The sequence below is a fragment of the Oncorhynchus clarkii genome, chromosome 15 (assembly GCF_045791955.1).
Source record: "Oncorhynchus clarkii lewisi isolate Uvic-CL-2024 chromosome 15, UVic_Ocla_1.0, whole genome shotgun sequence".
NCBI classification, from domain to species: Eukaryota; Metazoa; Chordata; class Actinopteri; order Salmoniformes; family Salmonidae; genus Oncorhynchus; species Oncorhynchus clarkii.
The window spans coordinates 27,057,632-27,081,118 of record NC_092161.1 but is presented as its reverse complement, the minus strand read 5'-3'; the positions used below and the strand labels follow the sequence as shown (position 1 = coordinate 27,081,118).

The 23,487-nt window shown below is 40.5% G+C and overlaps 1 protein-coding gene across 1 annotated transcript; it reads left to right on the top strand.

The window, feature by feature from the left end:
• Nucleotides 1–130: 130 nt before the first annotated feature.
• Nucleotides 131–15,369, top strand: LOC139367131 (ADP-ribosyl cyclase/cyclic ADP-ribose hydrolase 1). The gene is made up of 9 exons (XM_071105194.1): nt 131–246; nt 356–479; nt 12,036–12,162; nt 12,391–12,529; nt 13,172–13,254; nt 13,433–13,506; nt 13,598–13,690; nt 14,001–14,087; nt 15,234–15,369. The coding sequence occupies exons 1-9, from the start codon at nt 192–194 to the stop codon at nt 15,328–15,330; spliced, it is 879 nt and encodes a 292-aa protein (XP_070961295.1). The 5' UTR covers nt 131–191; the 3' UTR covers nt 15,331–15,369.
• The last annotated feature ends 8,118 nt before the right edge of the window (nt 15,370–23,487 follow it).

Below are 23,487 nucleotides of genomic sequence, written 5' to 3'. Positions count from 1 at the left end.
GATTTGGTCTCTTCATTGACTTCACACTCTTGATGTCAATTGATGTCACCAAGCACGTGCACACACATACACACACTTTGTTACTCTCACTCACTATTTCTTTCTCTATTGACAGTGACAGGGTCTAACTCTGAAAGTAAGAGGGGTCTGGGGCGTACCTTGGAGAGCTCCATCCATGAGCTCTGAACACCATGACCTTTCAGAAGTCTTCGTCGACCTCTAGCATATTCCACATGCTCATATTATGTGAGTTATTTTCAATAGTACCTCCATAACCTGAGTGAAAGAACACCTTTATAGACATTGATGAATACATTCAAAGAGGTATTGTACTTGTGTTATTTTCTTTCATCAGGGTTTGTCATTGTCCTGTTTTGCACTGATGGTTTGACAGCTGGGATGGGGACGACACCTAACCTGAAACACATTGTGATTGGTCGATGTTACAGCTACATAACACTAGTTTGGCCTAATTCCAGGTAAAGTGTGGGTAAGACATGAAAAAGTAGGCAGTTTGACCGACTTAGTGTCTTGACAAATCAAATGTATTTCTAACATAGAATCCCTTACGGAAAACCACATGATTTCACATGTGGAAAATAAACTGATTGCATATGTGGAAAATAACCTGATTTCACATGTGAAAAAGTGTTTGTGGAACATAGGCAAAATAGCCACCTTTTATAATAAAGTATTGCAGGCTAACAATAAAATACAATTGCTTACAGTTGCCAAAGAAAAATCAAATCAAATGTATTTATTTAGCCCTTCTTACATCAGCTGATATCGCAAAGTGCTGTACAGAAACCCAGCCTAAAACCCCAAACAGCAAGCAATGCAGGTGTAGAAGCACGGTGGCTAGGGAAAACTCCATAGAAAGGCCAAAACCTAGGAAGCAAAGTAGCTGTTTTCTGTTGACATTCATTTGGGTACATCCATAACAATGATAACAATGGCTGATTTTGCCAGGCATAGGTAGAAAAGTTTTCCTTCTCGTCAGAACACTCAACACTTCATAATGAGGAGATCACATTGTATATCCAACACTAGGCTAGAAATGTTAACAATTGTTTGTTGCTAGCAAACCTGCCTATATGACAGCCAAATTAAAAAATATCAGTTGCTGATAACAGCTGATCAAACTAGAAACATGGAAGTACTTTACAGCATAGCGCCACTTGCGTCATGACTGCAACAGTAGGGACCAGATACATTCTTGTTCATCACTCACCACGTTAAGTCATCAGACGCTCCCCCCAAAAAATATGTCTCTGCAAAAACAAATCAATGAAAGTCTCCTAGCAAAGTTTGTTCCTCGTAGGACCTGCATTTACAATGTATCTTATTCCGTTTTCTGTGGTTGTTGGTTTAGCATTCAGTAACTTTGTAGCAAGTACGGTCTGCATGTGTAGGCGCTTATTGCATCATGATTGCAAGGTGCCCCGATATATTTTCGAACTTTCCAGGTACAGTGCCTTGCGAAAGTATTCGGCCCCCTTGAACTTTGCGACCTTTTGCCACATTTCAGGCTTCAAACCTGCCTCAGTTTTTGATTTGTTCAAAAAGTTTGAAATATCCAATAAATGTCGTTCCACTTCATGATTGTGTCCCACTTGTTGTTGATTCTTCACAAAAAAATACAGTTTTATATCTTTATGTTTGAAGCCTGAAATGTGGCAAAAGGTCGCAAAGTTCAAGGGGGCCGAATACTTTCGCAAGGCACTGTATCTGGTTTTAATGTCCATTCTAGAATTCCCTTTTAACCAATCAGAAACGAGTATTCAATAATGCTGTGGTATGTTTCATTATAAACTGGGTGGTTCGAGCCCTGAATGCTGATTGGCTGACAGCCATGGTATATCAGACCGTATACCATGGGTATGACAAAACATTTATTTTTACTGCTCTAATTACATTGATAACCATTTTATAATAGCAATATGGCACCTTGGGGGTTTGTGGTATATGGCCAATATACCATGGCTAAGGGCTGTATCCAGGCACTCCGCGTTGCGTCGTGCGTAAGAACAGCCCATACCACACCCCCTTGTGCCTAATTGCTTAATTATAAACTGAGTGGTTCGAGCTCTGAATGTTGATTGGCTGACAGCCATAGTATATCAGATCGTATACCACTGGTATTACAAAACATGTATTTTTACTGCTCTAATTACGTTGGTGGGCAGTTTATAATAGCAATAAGGCACCTTGGGGGTGTGTGATATATGGCCAATATCACACAGCTACGGGCTGTGTCCAGGCACTCTGTGTGTGTGTGTGTATGTGTGTTTGCCTGTGTCATGAACGCTGAGTGCAAACTGCTTCAGTATATTCATTTAATTGACCCTTCATTTTCATTGGAATGATCACAACGGTGCAATGCAAGTGCTCATAAAACATAAAAGTTTCACTGTACCTCCATTACTGAGTAAGAAATGGGGTTCACAGTCACAGTCAATACATCCTTCGCGTGTGGGTTTTCGTCAACCTCTAGCAATGAGCCTTCAAAGTACTTCCTGTTTCGGTATGGAGTTATGGTGGTTAATTTTTACTCTTATGACTCTATCAAAGCAGGCAAACTTTGAAGCAAGTCTGAAAACATGGTTACAGGAGCTAAAAGAAGTGCGCAATACGTACCAACGTATAATGAATGACAATAACCTCAACCTCAAACCAGACGTCAATTTGTTAAAAGGACATGTCATCTCGCCACCTTCCACTCCGATGTAATTATACCGCGAATCTATCACATCAGTGGCCATGCAAAACAAACACAAAGCACCTACCATTTCACGAATGCATATATACAGTTGAAGTCGGAAGTTTACATACACCATAGCCAAATACATATAAACTCAGGGTTTCACAATTCTTGACATTTAATCCGAGTAAAAATTGCCTGTCTTAGGTCAGTTAAGATCATCACTTTATTTTAAGAATGTGAAATGTCAGAATAATAGTAGAGAGGATGATTTATTTCAGCTTTTATTTCTTTCATCACATTCCCAGTGGGTCAGAAGTTCACATACACCCAATTAGTATTTGGTAGCATTGCCTTTAAATTGTTTAACCTGGGTCAAATGTTTCGGGTAGCCTTCCAAAAGCTTCCCACAATAAGTTGGGTGAATTTTGGCCCATTCCTCCTGACAGAGCTGGTGTAACTGAGTCAGATTTGTAGGTCTTCTTGCTCACACACGCTTTTTCAGTTCTGCCCACAAATGTTCTATAGGATTGAGGTCAGGGCTTTGTGATGGCCACTCCAATACCTTGACTTTGTTGTCCTTAAGTCATTTTGCCACAACTTTGGAAGTATGTTTGGGGTCATTGTCCATTTGGAAGACCCACTTGCGACCAAGCTTTAACTTCCTGACTGAAGTCTTGAGATGTTGCTTCAATATATCCACATAATTTTCCTTCCTCATGATGCCATCTATTTTGTGAAGTGCACCAGTACCTCCTGCAGCAAAGCACCCCCACACATGATGCTGCCAACCCCGTGCTTCCCTGTTGGGATGATGTTCTTCGGTTCGCAAGCTTCCCCCTTTTACCTCCAAACATAACGGTGGTCATTAGGGCCAAACAGTTCTATTTTTGCTTCATCAGACCAAGAAGTACAATCTTTGTCCCCATGTGCAGTTGCAAACCATAGTCTGGCTTTTTATGGTCGTTTTGGAGCAGTGGCTTCGTCCTTGCTGAGCGGCCTTTCAGGTTATGTCAATATTGTACTCGTTTCACTGTTGATATTGTCACGCCCTGACCTTAGAGAGCCTTTTTTATTCTCTATTTGGTTAGGTCAGGGTGTGACTTGGGTGGGCAAATATATGTTTCTATTTCTTTGTTGGCCTAGTATGGATCCCAATCAGAGGCAGCTGTTTATCGTTGTCTCTGATTGGGGATCATACTTAGGCAGCCCTTTCCCCCCTTCAGTTGTGGGATCTTGATTTTGTTAGTTGCTCTGCAGAACTTTACCCTCGTTTTTGTATTTTGTTGGATTTTTGGTGTTCATTTTAAACATAAATACAGTTGTTCGCCAACCACGTTGCACCTTGGTATCATTCCAACAATAGGTGTAACAGATATAGATACTTTTGTGCCTGTTTCTTCCAGCATCCTCACAAGGTCCTTTGCTGTTGTTCTGGGATTGATTTGCACTTTTTGCACCAAAGTACGTTCATCTCTAGGAGACCGAACGTGTCTCCTTTCTGAGCGGTATGACGGCTACGTGGTCCCATGGTGTTTATACTTGCGTACTATTGTTTGTACAGATGAACATGGTACCTTCAGGCGTTTGAAAATTGCTCCCAAGGACGAACCAGACTTGTGGAAGTCTACAATTTTTTTTCTGAGGTTTGGCTGATTTCTTTTGATTTTACCATGATGTCAAGCAAAGAGAAACCGAGTTTGAAGGTAAGCCTTGAAATACAGGTACACCTCCAATTGACTCAAATGACTCAAATGATGTCAATTAGCCTATCAGAAGCTTCTAAAGCCATGACATCCTTTTCTGGAATTTTCCAAGCTGTTTAAAGGCACAGTCAACTTAGTGTATGTAAACTTATGACCCACTGGAATTGTGATACAGTGAATTATAAGTGAAATAATCCGTCTGTGAACAATTTTTGGAATAATTACTTCTGTAAGTAGATGTCCTAACCGACTTGCCAAAATTATAGTTTGTTAAAAATACATTTGTGGAGTGGTTGAAAAACTAGTTTTAATGGCCCACCATGTCTGTCATAGCCTCACAGGCAGAGAGAGAGGGCTGTATTGGAGAAGCGTGAGTGATGTCTCTGTACTTGTTGAGAACGAATATGTCACAGCTAAGATGAATGCACTCCCTCCTGTTAGAGAGTGATGGGTTAGCAACATAATGCGTGAGACTTAATGAGGAATTACAACACTGCTACATCTAGCACCCTTTTGGACACTGCGATCCATCCATTTCCTCGAATCATAAATCTAATCAGGGCGTGAAAACAGAGGTAACCGATGTCTTCGATCATAAAAGTTTAAAGGAGGCAGTGTAATTGGTAGTGCATCATAAAGCTTTGGGCTCTGCACGACTTCCTGTGACAGATAATCCCACATTATACTCCCTTTCTCTGGGAGTTGGACTGTGTGTGTGCGTGCGCGCCCTTGGGCCTTATTGCTTAAATAACTTGTAGAAAATACACTTTATGACACTGTCATGAAGTATTATGACCATCCTGTGTCGTTTTACTTGATTCTGTCAAGAATTATGACCACCATAATCATATAAGCCAGATAGGCCTATCACGAGCATGGCCATATGTCAGTCATCACTCAAAGATAGTGTCTTGTCCTGCTCCTGAAATTTGCTCCTGCATTCATCCCAGTCATCAGCAACAGAGCATTGGGGTACAGTAGGTACATGTCTGACATCAATGTGTGCACAATTACAATAATTTAATATGGTACATTTCAGAAAATGTTATATAACATACACATGAAGTTTTCAAGTAGGCTATGGTGTAATCTGCAATGCTTCGCCTTGTGTGGTAGGTTTTGTGGGATTTGACACTCTTATGTAGGTGTCATAACCAGCCTTAAAATAATACATGTCACAACAGGCCTAAATATGTGTCACGACAGTGTTATGACTGTATATTGACAGGTTAGTCAGTTGTACAACTGAATGTATTCAAATAAAATGTGTCTGAATCAGAGAGGTGTGGGGGGGCTGCCTTATAGTACAGCAGAGCTCGTGTCCGACTCCAATAGATAAGAGCATATCATGGGCGCACTGCTTACAAAACAGAGCTGAGCGCTCTCCATGCAGAATGGGAGCCGTTTATAAATATCTCATGTTTTTTTCTCTCCCCTACCTCAATCACATTATCATTTAAATCAATATTGAAAAAATTGTTTAATAGTTTTTTATTGCAACAACACAAATTCTTCCACTTTGTCCATCACAACCAGGGATTTGTGCAGCACCTCCATTACCTGTATAATTGGATAGGGGGGCGCTGGAGGTCAGGGTCACCCCAGATAGCATATGAACAAGTCATAAGCAATGGCAAAATGTGTAGAATTGAAGGAAATTAGCTTTAATGGTCGCTTTTTGGGCACAAAAAACAGTCCTCATGCACGCCACGACCGACGTAGGTAGTTCGTTAGCTAAGATAGCTACTTGTAGCTAGCCAGTTTCTCCTCCAGTGTGTGTTGAGGTCATTTCACAGGATTTGGTTTTGGATGAAGATGAAAGCTTGAGAGATCGGTAAGAAATTGCACTTCTGTAGCCAAATATCTTATTCATACCTTTTTTTAAGCATTAAATGACCTGGTATGATGGTGCATTGATCAGTTATACAGTTTAAAGCCATTATTATTTTTGGGGGGGCAAAAGTAGACCTTTAAAGTAACTGTCCAGTGTTTCCCGATTTCTATTAAATTTGACCTACAATTAATTAATCCTTAATATAAGTGAAATTGTTTTACCTCCACATTTTTTTTAATTATGTATGTTAAAAAGTAACTTTTCTGTGTTGGAATGCTGTGGGCATACCACAACAACAGAATGGTGAGGGTGTATACAGGGCATTAAAAATATTAATGCAAGTAGACCACTGATAGGCCAGCTCATCCTCCTCAGGAGGATGACATCATCCTCTATGAGGAAATAGCAAGCAGTTTTTAAATGGTCTGTTTGAGATGTTTTTTTTTATCTCGAATGTATGCTTTGGCCACAAATGCGAAAAAAGGGTAAGTCATTATTTGGGTGTGAGTTAACAGAATATGAACTTTTAAAAGTTAGATTTTCACTGGACAGTCACTTTAAAACTGCAATATTTTCTCATCCTCATGGCAAAATGTGAGGAATAATATGAGATCAGCATTAAAACAGCAAATTTCAATCTCTGCCCATTGTCAAAATGTGTAGAATTGCATGGAATTAGCTTAAACACTGCACATTTCTCTTTCACTCATAACATTTTTAGAATAACATTTTAAAACGGAAAATTTCTCTCTCTGTGGTTGGGGGTCTTCCACTTATCCTTCCACTTATTTTCAAAATACCCCTTCATATACCCCTCAAAATACCAATCAACAAAGGCATAATAAGGGTAGAATTTCAGGAAATGTCTTCTTTTTTTTTTTTTAAAGGACCCTCGGTCCCCCCGTTTACAGTTTGCCCTCCCATTGTACTTACAAGGTAGTGAACTGTACCATGTGAGTTCATATGTGTAGCTGTGAAATCCGTGGAAGCTTCTCAGAGGAAGGGAAGAACCACCCTCAACAGTGAATTTCATAAAAATAAAAGTTGTGAAACATTAAAGTTATCCTTTTTAGGTAAAACTATACAAAATATATTGTCACCAAATAATTTATTAAAACACACTGTTTTGCAATGAAGGTCTACAGTTGTCTCAGCAGCACTCCCTGGGGTAGCATTATGGTGTAGCCGGAGGACAACTACACTACACGACCAAAAGTATGTGGACACCTGCTAGTCGATCATCTCATTCCAAAATCATCTGCATTAATATGGAGTTCGTCCCCGATTTGCTGCTATAACAGCCTCCCCTCTTCTGGGAAGGCACTCCACTACATTTTGGAACATTGCTGCGGGGACTTGCTTCCATTCAGCTACAAGAGCATTAGTGAGGTTGGGCACTGATGTTGGGCGATTAGGCCTGGCTCGCAGTCGGTGTTCCAATTCATCCCAAAGGTATCCGATGGGGTTGAGGTCAGGAATCTGTGCAGCCCAGTCAAGTTCTTCCACACCGATCTCGACAAACCATTTCTTGAATTGACCTCGCACAGGGTCATTGTCATGCTGAATCAGGAAAGGGCCTTCCCCAAACTGTTGCCACAAATTTGGAAGCACAGAATCGTCTAATATGTAATTCTGTGCAATAGCGTTAAGATTTCCCTTCACTGGAACTAAGGGGCCTAGCCCGAACCATGAAAAACTGCCCCAGACCCTTATTCCTCGTCCACCAAACTTTACAGTTGGCACTATGCATTGGGGCATCCGCCAAACCCGACGGACTGCCAGATTCATCACTCCAGAGAATGTGTTTCCACTGCTCCATAGTCCAATGGCGGCGAGCTTTACACCATTCCAGCTGAACAGACTTGTTGGAAAGGTGGCATCCTGTGAAAGTGCCATATTGAAAGTCCCTGAGCTCTTCAGTAAGGCCATTCTACTGCCAATATTTGACCGGGGCAGCTCTAGCAAGGCAAACATTTGACGGACTGACTGGTTGGAAAGGTAGCATCCTATGACAGTGCCACATTGAAAGCCATTGAGTTCTTCAGTAAGACCATTCTACTGCCAATGTTTGCATGGCTGTGTACTCGATTTTAAACACCTGTCAACAACGAGTGTGGCTGAAATAGCCAAATCCACTAATTTGAAGGGGTGTCCACATACCTTTTGTATATACAGTGCATTCGGAAAGGGTAGCGGCAGGGTAGCCTAGTGGTTAGAGCGTTGGACTAGTAACCGGAAGGTGTCAAACCCCCGAGCTGACAAGGTACAAATCTGTCGTTCTGCCCCTGAACAGGCAGTTAACCCACTGTTCCCAGGCCGTCATTGAAAATAAGAATTTGTTCTTAACTGACTTGCCTGGTTAAATAAAGGTAAAATAAATAAAAATAAAAAAAAGTTTTCAGACCCCTTAACTTTTTCCACATTTTGTTACGTTATAGCCTTATTTAAAAATGAATTACATTTTTTCCCCCCCTAATCAATCTATGCACAATACCCAACAAGGAAAAAGCAAGAACGATTAATTTTTTTAATTTTTGCAAAAAATAAATAATAAAAAACACAAAATATCACATTTACATAAGTATTCATACCCTTTACTCAATACTTTGTTGAAGCACCTTTGGCAGCGATTACAGTCTCGTGTCTTCTTGGGTATGATACTACGAGCTTGGCACACCAATATTTGGGGAGTTTCTCCCATTCTTTTCTGCAGATCCTGTCAAGCTCTGTCATGCTGACTGGGGAGTGTTGCTGCACAGCTATTTTCAGGTCTCTACAGAGATGTTCGAAGTCCGGGATCTGGCTGGGCCTCTCAAGGATATTCAAAAACTTGTCCCGAAGCCACTCCTCCGTTGTCTTCGCTGTGTGCTTAGGGTTGTTGTCCTGTTGGAAGGTGAACCTTCACCCCAGTCTGAGGTCCTAAGCGCTCTGGAGCAGGTTTTCATCAAGGATCTCTCTGTACTTTGCTCCATTCATCATTGCCTCGATCCTGACGAGTCTCCCAGTCCCTGCTGCTGAAAATCATCCCCACAGCATGATGCTGCCACGAAAATGCTTCACCGTAGGGATGGTGCCAGGTTTCCTCCAGATGTGATGCTTGGCATTCAGGCCAAAGAGTTCAATCTTGGTTTCATCAGACCAGAGAATCTTGTTTCTCATGGTCTGAGAGTCCTTTAGGTGCCTTTTGGCAAACTCTAAGCGGGCTGTCATGTGCCTTTTACTGAGGAGTGGTATCCGTCTGGCACTCTACCATAAAAGCCTGATTGGTGGAGTGCTGCAGAGAAGATTGTCCTTCTGGAAGGTTCTCCCATATCCACATAGGAACTCTGGAGCTCTGTCAGAGTGACCACCGGGTTCTTGCTCACCTCCCTGACCAAGGCCCTTCTCCCTCGGTTGCTCACTTTGGCCAGGTGGCCAGCTCCAGGAGGAGTCTTGGTGATTACAAACTTCTTCCATTTAAGAATGATGGAGGCCACTGTGTTCTTGGGGACCTTCAATGCTGCAGAAATGTTTTGGTACCCTTCCCCAGATCTGTGCCTCAACCCAATCCTGTCTGGCTGTAATCTCTGTCACATGTGCTTTAAAAAGTGTGGAGTAAATGGTCTGAAAACTTATGTAAATGTGATATTTAAAAAAAAATGTGTGTGTATATATATATATATATATATATATATATATATATATATACACACACACATTTGCAAATATTGGTGGAATGGAAGGACATGCAGCAGGACATTTCAGGTTGCTAGCGACCAAGAGGTTTTAATTAAGTTCAAATCCTAGTTAAGGCTGTGTCCCAAGTGTGGTCACAGTTCAAAATAAAACACTGTTTTTTACACTAATTGAAATCAGAATAGAGCAGCATAATGTAATTTTATAGAAATTAGACATTCAAAATATTGTACATACTTTTGGAAAAGTGCAAAAATGTATTCTAGGCAATATGTACAGCCAATCTCCTTTATGTCCACAGACCTGGTGACGCAGCAGGTACTTCAGGTTGCAACCAAAAAGTTGTGCAGTTAAGTCTCAAGTAATCAAGAGGACCATGACACTATGTTTTAAAAATGTTCTTGGGGATGGCCCTGGAACAAACCAGAATCTAACTAAAACCTGCAGGGGACTATGACTGTTTAAATTAAATTAATGTAAATTAAGCATTTTAAAGTAAAATATTCTCAATGGCATTTAACACCTGGGTTATCACATGTGTTCAAATGTCATATGTAGTTTCATGTCATCACATGTTTTTTGCATCCCCATGTTGTCCATTTATTTCACATGAGATCATGTTGTGACATGTTATCACATTAAAGTCACATAAAATCACATGAGATCATGTGATTACGTGAATTTCGTGTGCTTTTTTTGTAAGGGATCTTATTTCATTATATGCAACATGCTCTCAACATGACATATTTTTTAAAATGTTATCTATGATTAGATATACAGTACCAGTCAAAAGTTTGGACACACCTACTCATTCAAGGGTTTTCTTTATTTGTACTATTTTCTACATTGTAGAATAATATTGAAGACATCAAAACTATAAAAACACATATGGAATCATGTATCCAAACAAATCAACTTTAGATTCTTCAAAGTACCAGCTTCACCTAGATTCTTCTCAACCAGCTTCACCTGGAATGCTTTTCCAATAGTCTTGAAGGAGTTCCCACATATGCTGAGCTGCTTTTCCTTCACTCTGCGGTCCAACTCATCCCAAACCTTCTCAATTGGGTTGAGGTCAGGTGATTGTGGAGGCCAGGTCATCTGATGCAGCACTCCATCACAATCCTTCTTGGTCAATTAGCCCTTACACAGCCTGGAGGTATGTTGAGTCATTGTCCTGTTGAAAAACAAATGATAGTCCCACTAAGCGCCAACCAGATGGGATGGCATATCACTGCAGAACACTGTGTGCTTTAATTGTAAATATATCACTGACAGAGTCACCAGCAAAGAACCTCCACACCATCACACTTCATATGCCATGCTTCACGGTGGGAACCTCACATGCAGAGATCATCCGTTCACCTACTCCGTGTCTCAGAAAGACAAGGCAGTTGGAACCAAAAATCTCAAATTTGGACTCATCAGACCAAAGGACAGATTTCCACTGGTCTAATGTCCATTGCTCGTGTTTCTTGGCCCAAGCAAATCTCTTCTTATTATTGGTATCCTTTAGCAGTGGTTTCTTTGCATCAATTCGGCCACGAGGGCCTGATTGATGCAGTCTCTTGACTGCATCATGACTGACCTTCATGTCTTAAGTAATGATTGGCTGTCATTTCTCATTGATTATTTGAGCTGTTCTTGCCATAATATGAACTTGGTCTTTTACCAAATAGGGCTATATTCTGTATACGACCCCTACCTTGTCACAACACAACTCAGCTCAAAAGCATTAAAAAGGAAATAAATTCCACAAATTAACTTTTAACAAGGCAGATCTGTTAATTGAAATGCATTCCAGGTGATTACCTCATGAAGCTGGTTGAGAGAATTCCAAGAGTGTGCAAAGTTGTCATCAAGGCAAAGGGTGGCTACTTTGAAGACTCTCAAATATTAAATATATTTTGATTTGTTTAACACTTTTTTGGTTACTACATGATTTCATGTGTTATTTCATGGTACATGATTCCATATGTGTTATTTCATAGTTTTGATGTCTTCGCTATTATTCTACAATGTAGAAAATAGTACAAATAAAGGAAAACCCTGGAATGAGTAGGTGTGTCCAAACTTTTGACTGGTGCTGTAGGTAAAAGTGCTGTGTGTGTTACTGTAGATATGACTGTGAGGAGATCTGGAGGGAGTTTGAGGAGGCTGTAATGAGGAAGTCTCGCTGTAATGTGAAGGTTAAGGACTACAAAAGGATGTTCCATGCCACACCACAGACTCTGACATGTGGTAAGGTGAGTATCACCATGGCAGCTCTGGATTCTTATCCGAGACAGGTGGGACTTGATCCTAGATCAGCATTCCTACCCTGTGACAATTTATGAGTATGGGCCCTGAATCCTCTGAGGATGTAACTGACTGTGTTGTGTTTTTGAGTATCTTTGATTTCTTGAGTATCTACTGTATGATTCCTCTGAGATCTAGTATCTGGTTTGTGCTTGTTGCCCTCGTGGTTTTTGTAGTTGCTGTTCTGGAGTAAGACCAGGGAGCTGATACACAGCTATGCAGCTGTAACACGTCGTTTCTGGACCCTGGAGGACACGCTGGTGGGATACATGTTCAATGACCTCATCTGGTGCGGACAGGAAGAGAAAGACAGAGGTAGGATTCATCATGATCAGAGAGAGAGAGAGAGAGAGAGAGAGAGAGAGAGAGAGAGAGAGAGAGAGAGAGAGAGAGAGAGAGAGAGAGAGAGAGAGAGAGAGAGAGAGAGAGAGAGAGAGAGAGAGAGAGAGAGAGAGAGAGAGAGAGAGAGAGAGAGAGAGAGAGAGAGAGAGAGAGAGATGATTCCCCTCTTCACATTGTTCCCAAAAGAACTGAAGGAACAGTTGTTCCAGTGGGCGCCAAGCCATCACTCCAAAGCCCCTGATTTGGAGAGAGGTCACAATTATGACAGGCTGGGGCTCTGTGGTTGACCACAGATGTAATGTTTGGGTCAGTGCTTACAGGAAGTTTAACAGAGTGGGGGATATCGCACACATAGGGTGTTATGTAGCGCAGCTGTACCACAACACCATGTGTTACACCCCCATCTCTGTGGTAAACTCTTCCAATTTTGCACCGGAGAGACCCCCCCCTGCTCTGCACACGAATCAAACAAGGAGAATGACTTTGCTTTTTTTTTAGAAGGATAATGTAATCTTCACAGCAGATGTCATTGACTTTGTCTCTGTGGTGGTTGTTCTATGTAAAAAATGGCTGTCTCTCTCTAATGAAGCTCCTTCATCTGTTTCTCTTTGTTAGGCTTTGATTTCAACTCTTGCCCAGACTGGTCAACGTGTGTTCACCATCCTGTCTATTCCTTGTGGAGACAAGCCTCACAAAACGTAAGCTCACTCACAAAATGGTAGCCTAAATGACATGAATGCCACTAATCTCACGGCAATATTTTTGTGGTAGGGATATGCCTTGTGATTTTGTGATACTGGGTGACTGCACGACATGTCTACTGTATATTGTGGACTATGTCTGGCTATGATGGCCTCATCTCTGTATTTTTGCCAGTTTGCTGCAGCGGCATGTGGCAACATCACAGTGCTGCTCAATGGATCCATAGAGAATGCTTTCAACAGGAAAAGGTAAGGCGAAGACGTGACAGCCACTGACAGTACATAGTGGTCTAACAGGGGTAGTGATTGTTTCACTCTGGTCCTTTTCATCTTGTTCTAGCATGTTTGGGGGTGTGGAGCTGGACAGCCTGAACCCCAGAATGGTGGATCATGTCAACATCAAGGTGGTGGCCAACCTGGAGGGACCCTTCATGTGAGAATGACTGGGAATGCGTCCCAAATAGCACTCTATTCCCTACATAGAGCCCGTTGGGCCCTGGTCAAGAGTAATGCACCACATTGGGAATAGGGTGCCATTTGGAACGAACTCTAGGTAAACACCCAAGTTACGAACTGGGCATATCTTTCAATATCAACACAAAATAAGTTTATCTATGCAAATGTCATGCAAATTATGTTATTGTCAAGTTGCATCAGATACAAACGGTTTGTCTACAATACACCAACCTTTAGAAATACTGTATGTTATGTACTTTATGTATCCTCGTTCTCTCCTCCTTTAGAGAATCCTGCACTCAGGGTTCCATTGTGGATTTGATCAATGTCCTACAGACCAGAGGGTTCCGCTGGACCTGCACAGACAGTGACCTGTAAGTCACATCACCTATACATCACTTCCTCCTTCACTAAAACACAATTTGTTTTGAACATTTCGGTAACTTTCTAGTTTTCGGTATGCTTGCTGAAAGCAAAGCAAACTTTAGACACTGTTCATACTTATTATTATTATTTGCCATCTGCTGGAACCTCTAGCGCCAAAACCGTAAAAGCTACCAACACCAAAGCAATTTTAAACGTCCAGACTACCACCGATTGTCATGTGTGCTCCCTGTCTGGCCTCTAGGTCACCAGGCTGCTCATTATGGCCACACCTGTCACCATCGTTACGCGCATCAGCACATAATGACACTCACCTGGACTCAATCACTTCCCTGATTACCTGCTCTATATATGTCACTCCCTTTGGCTCCTTCCCCAGGTGTCGTTGTTTCTGTTTCAGTTTCATGTCTGTGTGTTGTTTGTGTTTCTTGTTTCGTATTATGTTTCGTTCATTTATTAAATTGTTCACTCCCTGAACTTGCTTTCCGACTCCCAGCGCACACGTTACAGAATGACGCCTCACCAAAGGGAAGCATCAGAGAGTTTTTTAGTTTTTGTGTTGAGGTGATGTCTGGTCCGGGAGTCAGAACCTGCGTTACCTGGGAGGCCTCAGCCGGTTTGTAGGATTCCCATAACTCGGCGGGTTTGACGGGTTCCCCTGCCTTTGCTGGCTCGACGGGTTTCCATACCCCAGTGGGATCGACAGGCTGTGATGCCTCAGCGGGTTCGATAGACTCCTATGCCTCAGCGGGCTCGATAGGCTCCCATGCCTCAGCTAGGTGAACAGGTTCCCGTGCCTCGACCAAGACAGCCAGGGAGGCCTCAGCCGGCTCATCTGGCTCTCACGCCTCAGCCGGTTCATCAGGTTTCTTGCGCCTCAGAAGAGGCGACCGGTCCGCTCCTGATCCCTGGGATCGTCCCTGTGGTTGGCGTCCTGCGGCTAGAGCCTCACGCCGGGGTGGGGGTAATGTCACGTATGCTCTCTCCAGTGCTTTAGGTCGCCATGCTCCCGTGCCTCTGCGGGATCGACAGAGTAACAGAGTTTCTGGAAAACTTGGGAATTTTGGGAAAGTGAACAGAACCTTAAACACGGTAGAGTGCACATTGTTATTTTGAATCTTCATGTCTCCTCACAGAACTCTGATGATCCTCCAGTGCATCCAGAACCCTCAACAGTTCTCCTGCCTGCCCTGTGCTAACAGCCTACTGCACAGACAGAGGCCACATCTATAGATGGGTTACATCCACCCTAAAAATATTACCCCCATATTAGGCTGTCACTTTTCACTGCATTATACTCTATCCAAGTTGTCTTTAGATATACACACATTTTGCTGTTTGTTTACTATGTCTGTTGATTTTAACTGAAATAAAGACAGATTCATTATATTTGTGATAATGACATCGTCAAAACTGCTCTGTGATTGGTCCTTTCATAATGACATCATCATAGCCCTGCTCTCTGATTGGTCCCTAATCTTGTTTACTTATCAAACCCAGTTATTAGTCTATGTACTTTGACAATCAAGTTCTATTTTATCATGTATTCCAAAACCAGCACCACTTGTTCACCTGTAAAACTGTGTACACCCAGCTCAGGGCAGACATTCACATTGATAAATACACATCTTTGCGTGAATTGACCACAAGGCTATTTTACAGTCGGATTAGATTGTACGGTTGGTTGCTAAACGTGGGACAGACAAAGATTTTCCTCCGAGTTGGGCCTCTCGCTTCCTCTTACTCTCTGGGTTAGGTCAACGCTGATTGGCTATTACACTTTTTTTTTTATCAAGGAATGCCAAATGCTGCTGGCTTACCTTGCATTCAATGCTACAGGTGTCAACAATGTCATACTATTTTTGACCAGACAGCATCAGATAGATGGGCTACACATACAGAGAGGGGTGTTGTTTTTATGAAACAGACATGAATGATACATTTTATATGATTTATTTTTTAATTATTGAAACATTTTTGGGGGAAGCCTGGCTTTCCTTGGCATCCATGAATACACACCACTGTCGTAATATTAAAGATTCAGACTTTTCTTGTCAATACCTCTTCGAGGAACATGCCAAGATGATAGAAATATCATATTCTAAATCAGCTGACGATAGCGAACAAGTTACACCCCTTGTTTTTGCTGTTCAGTTTCGTAAAAAAACAAGGTTAGGGTACTTGGTGGAAGCCGGCTAGTGATGGCTATTTAACAGTGTGATGGCCTTGATATAGAAGCCAGCTTTGTTGTACCTGTACTGACCTCGCCTTCTGGATGATAACGGGGTGAACAGGCCATGGCTCGTGTGGTTGATGTCCTTGATGATCTTTTTGGCCTGAATACTGCCAACTGTTATTGATTCAGGGGCGTCCTCTGTACAATCTACGGCAATTAGTTAATATTTTATGATGTTGGTTATTTTCTATGAATGCAAATGGACTTTAAATACAAATTTCTTCCTTAAAACTCCAATAGCTTCCACCCCATATTACTTTCGTTAATACAACCAACTATTGGTTCAGGGACCTCTTCCCTTACCATTAATGCAGAGAGAAAGAAAATAGAGAAATTATAGAAAAGTAAAACATGTCAAAATAAAAGTTATAATAAATACAATAATGAGTAACGATAATGAGTAACGATAACTTGGCTATATACAAGTGCTACCAGTACCGATGTGCAGGTGTACGAGGTCATTAATTGGCGGCTCCAATTGTGTTGTCCTGAGTTGTAGCTGGTGACCCTGCCAACGCTCACCTCACGCGGCATGCTGCTGCTCCTGCCTTCTTCCCTTCTTCTCTCCCATTAACATACCCTGAAACCTGTGAGCTAACTTTTAGGCTAAGTAGTCGAACAGTGGAGTCAATTTGATAGATTGATACAGAAAAAATATGTTTTTAGTCATGGAAAAAGTTTCTAGTGCGAAGTGTGGAGATGCGCCTCTTGCATGAGTACTATTTCTCAAAACGTAATAGTTCTATTCCGCTCAAGTTTGAGATTAGAAAGACAAATTTGGCTGTATTACATACTTTTAAATGTTAGACATAGTATATGCTACAGAATTAGACATCTTTGGCAATTTTTCCGACAATCCGACAATTACTGTGTGGGTCTATAGAAAACACATTTGAAGGCCAACATTGTGGAAAAAGACATTGTGGAAAAAATCATCAATCGTGTAGCCTATATTCAACCTAATAACCATAGAATCATAATATCCTAAGAATACTTCAAGAACCACAATAATTTTGCATTTCAAGGCCTCCCTTGTTGTGTTATCATTGATATGGATTTGATCATATTCATTATTATACAGTGCCTTCAGAAAGTATCCAGACCCCTTGACTTTTTCCACATTTTGTGTTACAGCCTTATTCTAATTTATTTTTAAATTTTATTCTCAGCAATAAGTATTCAGACCCTTTGCTATGAGACTCGAAATTGAGATCAGGTGCATCCTGTTTCCATTGATCATCCTTGAGATGTTTCTATAACTTGATTGGAGTCCACCTGTGGTAAATTAAATTGATTGGACATTATTTTGGAAGGCACACACTTGTCTATACAAGGTCCTACAGTTGACAGTGCATGTCAGAGGAAAAAACAAGTCATGAGGTCGAAGGAATTATCCGTAGAGCTCCGAGACAGTACTGTGTCGAGGCACAGATCTGGGGAAGGGTACCAAAAACTTTCTGCAGCATTGAAGGTTCCCAAGAACACGGTGGCCTCCATCATTCTTAAATGGAAGAAGTTTGGAACCACAAAGACTCTTCCTAATGCTTGCCGCCCGGCCAAACTGAGCAATCGGGGGAGAAGGGCCTTGGTCAGGCAGGTGACCAAGAACCCAATTGTCATTCTGACAGAGCTCTAGAGTTCCTCTGTGGAGATGGGAGAACCTTCCAGAAGAACAACCATCTCTGCAGCACTCCACCAATCAGGCCTTTATGGTAGAGTGGCCAGATGGAAGCCACTCCTCAGTAAAAGGCACATGACAGCCCCCTTCGAGTTTGCCGAATGGCACCTAAAGACTCTCAGACCATGAAAAACAAGATTATGTGGTCTGATAAAACCAAGATTGAACTCTTTGTCCTGAATGCCTGGAGGAAACCTGGAACCATCCCATCCCTATGGTGAAGCATGGTGGTGGCAGAATCATGCTGTGGGGATGTTTTTCAGCAGCAGGGATTGTGTAATTGTGTGTCGATTGACGAGTGAAAAATGATTTAATCCATTTTAGAATAAGGCTGTAACATAACAAAATGTGGAAAAAGTGAAGCGGTCTGAATACTATCCAAATGCACTGTAATTCTGTGGACCTAATTCAGATAATGCATGTCATAACAAGATGTCTAGTGCTTCAAGACTTCTCCTCAACCCTTTCTCACTCTCTCCCCACCCGCAAAATTTCAGTTGCATCTGACGCCATAGGCTACACTTGTCTGTCCATTGTGCATGTAAACCAATATCTTGCCTACTCTATCTGCACTGATTGGTTAAGTATCCTAATTTAATTAGCTAGAATTCAGAAAAAAACTGTTGATTTGAAAGGTTAAAAAGGAAAAGCTATAAGCTAGTACTTTGTTTTGTTTTGAATTGGTTCAGAACTTTATCTTGCTGGTTGGAACAGTGGCAACTGAACGAAAAAATTAGTGCTTCTGTTCAGAACTAAAAGTTTGGATTTGTTTGGAAAGTTTGAAAAATAATTTTGGTTCCAACCCCTGCTTTTAGTAGTTGTTTAAATAAAATAAAAACAAATATAATGGTGAGCGGCGTTAACCCTTTCCTTTCAGAGTTCATCTTGGAACCTCCTTATTTGGTGAGGTTTCTTGCAGGAGCCTACCGTTCTTGCCGAACTGAAACATTTGGATTTGAATATGAATGGACAGCAGGTGCAGGCAGTTAACTTCATTTTTTATTTTTTAAATCTCCTACATTTAAGGTAAGGTTTGTCCCTTGTTTGATCTAAATTGATATTGTTTCATGATGATACCATCTACCTTTTCATATTTGTGAAAATGGACACAATTCAATGGTTATCAATCAACAAAGAGGTCAGGCTAGCTGTACTGGGTGCAGATGACTGAACTGCTCACTTTTGTGTCTGTGTCTGCAGGTATATAGACGAGGAGGCATACAAAGGTATGTCAATTGGTATTGGTATGTTATGTAGATCAAATGTACCATCCTCCTCCCCTATCTCTTCAATGAAAATCACATGGGCCTCTACATTATGGACAAGGTATGTGTATGACAAACATTATTGAAACAGTTTTTTTAATTCACATTCACCACAAAAACCAAGGTATGAATACTGTTTTATTAAACATTGTATAATTGCTATTTTTTGGATTCACAGACTTCACCCTCCCTACACCTCTGATGAATATAACAGGAAACCTGTTCGATCACCATACACTGCAAAATCATTCTGGCTATGGATACGGAGAACATACCCATGTTATATACCCATTGGACTTGGGGCTCTGCTGGGAGTTTGCCTCATATTTAGATGTTTTTATTCTGCTTTGCCACTAAAATCATAAACACTGACAACTAAAATATTGTGTTATTGTTGTTATTTATATGCGTAGTATTATTATTAATAATAATAATAAAAGGGGTGGGGGGGTAGTTAAAAAATGCACCCCAAAAGGTTCTTCAAAAGGTTCTTTGAGGATCCATTAAAAGGGGTTCTTTGAAGAATCATTTTAAAGGGTTCTTCGAAAAACATATATTTGTTCCCTAGAGTTTCAATTTGAAGAACCCCTAAAAGATACTCTAAGAACCTTTTATTTTTAGTGTGGAGATCTGAGTGGATTTGACAGGTTAGGTGGAAGTTTCACCGTACAACCAAATCCTTTCTGATCTACATTAGGGAATAGATTCTGACATTGTCCTCTGGAGGATGCTGTCTTTCGGAAGGGGCTTTAAACAGGTGTCTTGACTCTCTATTCATTGAAGATAGCTTAACATGATATGCCTACTTCTCGTAAGAGAAGAGGTGCTTGTCCCATTGTCCTGACTAATTTAGACCCATTCCCAATTTGGACCCATAATGGGCTTCTGAATATGGACCCATAATGGGCTTCCGAATATGGACCCATAATGGGCTCCCGAATATGGACCCATAATGGGCTCCCGAATATGGACCCATAATGGGCTTCCGAATATGGACCCATAATGGGCTCCCGAATATGGACCCATAATGGGCTCCCGAATATGGACCCATAATGGGCTCCCGAATATGGACCCATAATGGGCTCCCGAATGGCGCTGCGTTCTAAGGCACTGCATCTTAGTGCTAGAGGCATCACTACAGTACCTGGTTCGATTCCAGGCTGTATCACAACCGGCCGTGATTGGGAGTCCCATAGGGCGGTGCACAATTGGCCCAGCGTTGTTAGGGTTTGGCCGTAGTAGGCCATCATTGTAAATAAGATTTTTTTGTTAACTGACTTGCCTAGTTAAATAAAGCTTAAATAAATAAAATACAAAATAAATGTAATCATTCCCTTGATAAGTAATTAGCTCCTTATTCCACTCTATTTGCCCTATGCAACTAAAACCTGTTTTGGCCACTAAAAATAGATTATTCTCATTCATAAGCCTATAATTTAATGTCAAAACCATATCAATGATGACATAACAAGGGTGGCCTAATTTCTGTTGAAATACAAAATAAATGTGGTTTTTGAAGTATTCTAAGGATATTATGATTCTAAGGTTGAATATAGGCTACATGATTGGTGTTTTTTCCACAATGTTTTTTCTACAATGTTGGCCTTCAAATGTGTTTTCTATAGAACTACACATTAAGGATAGGTTGCTGCTGTTGTCGGAAACAGAATTGAACTGATATCGTCAGAGATGTGTCTCTAATTCTGTAGAATATACTAGAATTAGATTTGAAAGTGTGTAATGCTGCCAAAGTTGTCTTTCAAATCACAAACATAATCTGAAGAGAACTGTCACGTTTTGAGAAATAGTACTCATGCATGAGGCCACACTTCGCACTAGAAACTTTCCATTACTGAAAAATATATTTTCTGTGAAAGTGTTATTCGTGCTTAATTTATAAATATAACCTTTTCAAATTGACTCCATTGACTTCGATGACTTAGCCTACAAGTTAGCTCACAGGTTTCAAGGTATGCTAATTGAGAGAGAGGAAGGGAAGAGAGCAGGAAGATCACCTGCTGAGTGAGGTTCTCATCGATAGGGTCACCCAGGACAACATAATTGGAGCCACCAATTATGTTGTCGAGAGCCAAAACTGGCGGCTCAAGCGTTAAAATAAAAAAAGTACCAGCTTTAATTGTGATCAAGAATCAAGTTGATTTGCTATTGTAGGTGTTACAATCTGGTTCAGTTACTGCCCCCGTCCCCCCGGGGTCCCCCGTCCCCCTCAGGGGTCGCACCCCACAATTCTGTAAACTATGACTTAACAGATAATTAGACAATTCAAAGGTAGCCTATAGAGACAAGGTTGTACAACCTGTGCATATGTTTATTAAACTTTAAATTGCGTATTAAATATTTATATTGATGGGCGACACCTGGAGGGGGGTGGAGACAATCACAAAGACCGGTGAAACAGATCAGGGTGTGACACAACTCTTGTGTTATTGTCATTCTTCACTGGGGCAAATACTTATTAACCCCTCCCCCTGAAGGATTGACTTGAACCCGCCCAGAAATGTAATCATTGTATGTGCATATTCATTGTAGCCCTAAACTTGGTTTTGCACATTGGAAATATTGGAAGATAGAAGAATGCAAGAATGTTCATGATATATTAAAGTGTAAATAATTATTTAAATTCACTGTTAAGTTTTTTTTTAAAATAGATTTGAGACTTCCTCACTGTGTAATTGAAACATATTTTATTTTCTAGCTCAATAAACTTATTTTTTTTATTGACTGTTCCAAAAAGGGATAATAGAGGCATAATTGATGCAAAAAATGTTTATACAATTCTTTGATCATTACTCATAAAATAATTACTGTAGACACATTCAAACTAACATTGTTTGTAAGTAATAATTATATATTTTTATAAGTACAGTATTATTCAATTGCAGTCTGTGCAAGAAATAGTGAAAAAAGGATCACTGTCACGTAAAACTGTGTTTCCAACCTATCATGAACGCGCCATCAGTGACATTACCCTATGTGGTTTTAGATATTCATGTAGAATCATTCAAATGAAAAATGGCAATTCTAATGGGTGTACTATGGAGGAGGAAGGTAAGTGACCTCAAATCTAGTGATTTTATATGTATGTGTCAATTGGACTGGAAGCTTGAACTGTACGTGAGTATATAATATATATATATATAAATCCTCCCCTTTGATTTTCTACAAATATTATATATATATATATAATATGATAAATATTTGTAGAAAATCAAAGGGGAGGATTTTTTGAAAGTAAATAGCTTTGATAATAGAGGTCAGGAAACACACAGCACGTGTCTGTAGATCTCTAGCACGTGTGGATCGGAAGCTATTAAAATTATGATTATGACTGAAATATTAATTAATGGTCAGGGAACTTTAAAATGGGAATTCTAATGGGTGTATCATGAATCAGTGACTTTGCTACAAGTGATTTTAGCTCTCTAGCCCATGTTAGTAAGTTACAATAGATTGTGTAAGAAAGGTGTGAGAAAGATCATTGGCTATTTATGTTTTTTGACCTTGTAGTTTTACATAAAACCATAAGAAATGAACAACATCACGTTTTAATGTAATTGTTGTGGGTAAAAAAACAAAATTGGTTGAAGATCTCTATATAATTTAATTAAGACAAAAACACATTTTCTGTTAACACAGTGTTCTGCTGAATGCACTTTTAAGACAGTCCCTTGGCTTCAAGTGCATATTATTCCACAATTGAAACCAAGGTAAAGTCACTTTTTGAAAACAAAACGAAACAAAGAAAACGAAGGCTTTACCTCGCTCTCTATTGTCATCTGATTCTAGATATATCACTCTAATCATGCTCGGACCTTCCTTCCATCAAAGATGTATTTACGAGCAAACACCGAATATCAAACCAATATCCAAACTGAAAACAAATGTATGGCAGTCACCGAATGGCAAAGCAAGGGTTGTAACTTGTTCTCCATCATCGGCTGATTCAGAATGTCATTTCTATCATGCACGTTCCGTTTAACAACGGTGGGAAAAAGTACTCAATTGTCAGACTTGAGTAAAAGTAAAGATACCTTAATAGAAAATGACTCAAGTAAAAGTGAGTCACCCAGTAAAATACTACTTGAGTAAAAGTCTTAAAGTATCTGGTTTAAATGTATAGTGGTGGAAAAAGTACTGCATTGTAATACTTGAGTAAAAGTAAAACGTACAATAAAATTCTATACATATAA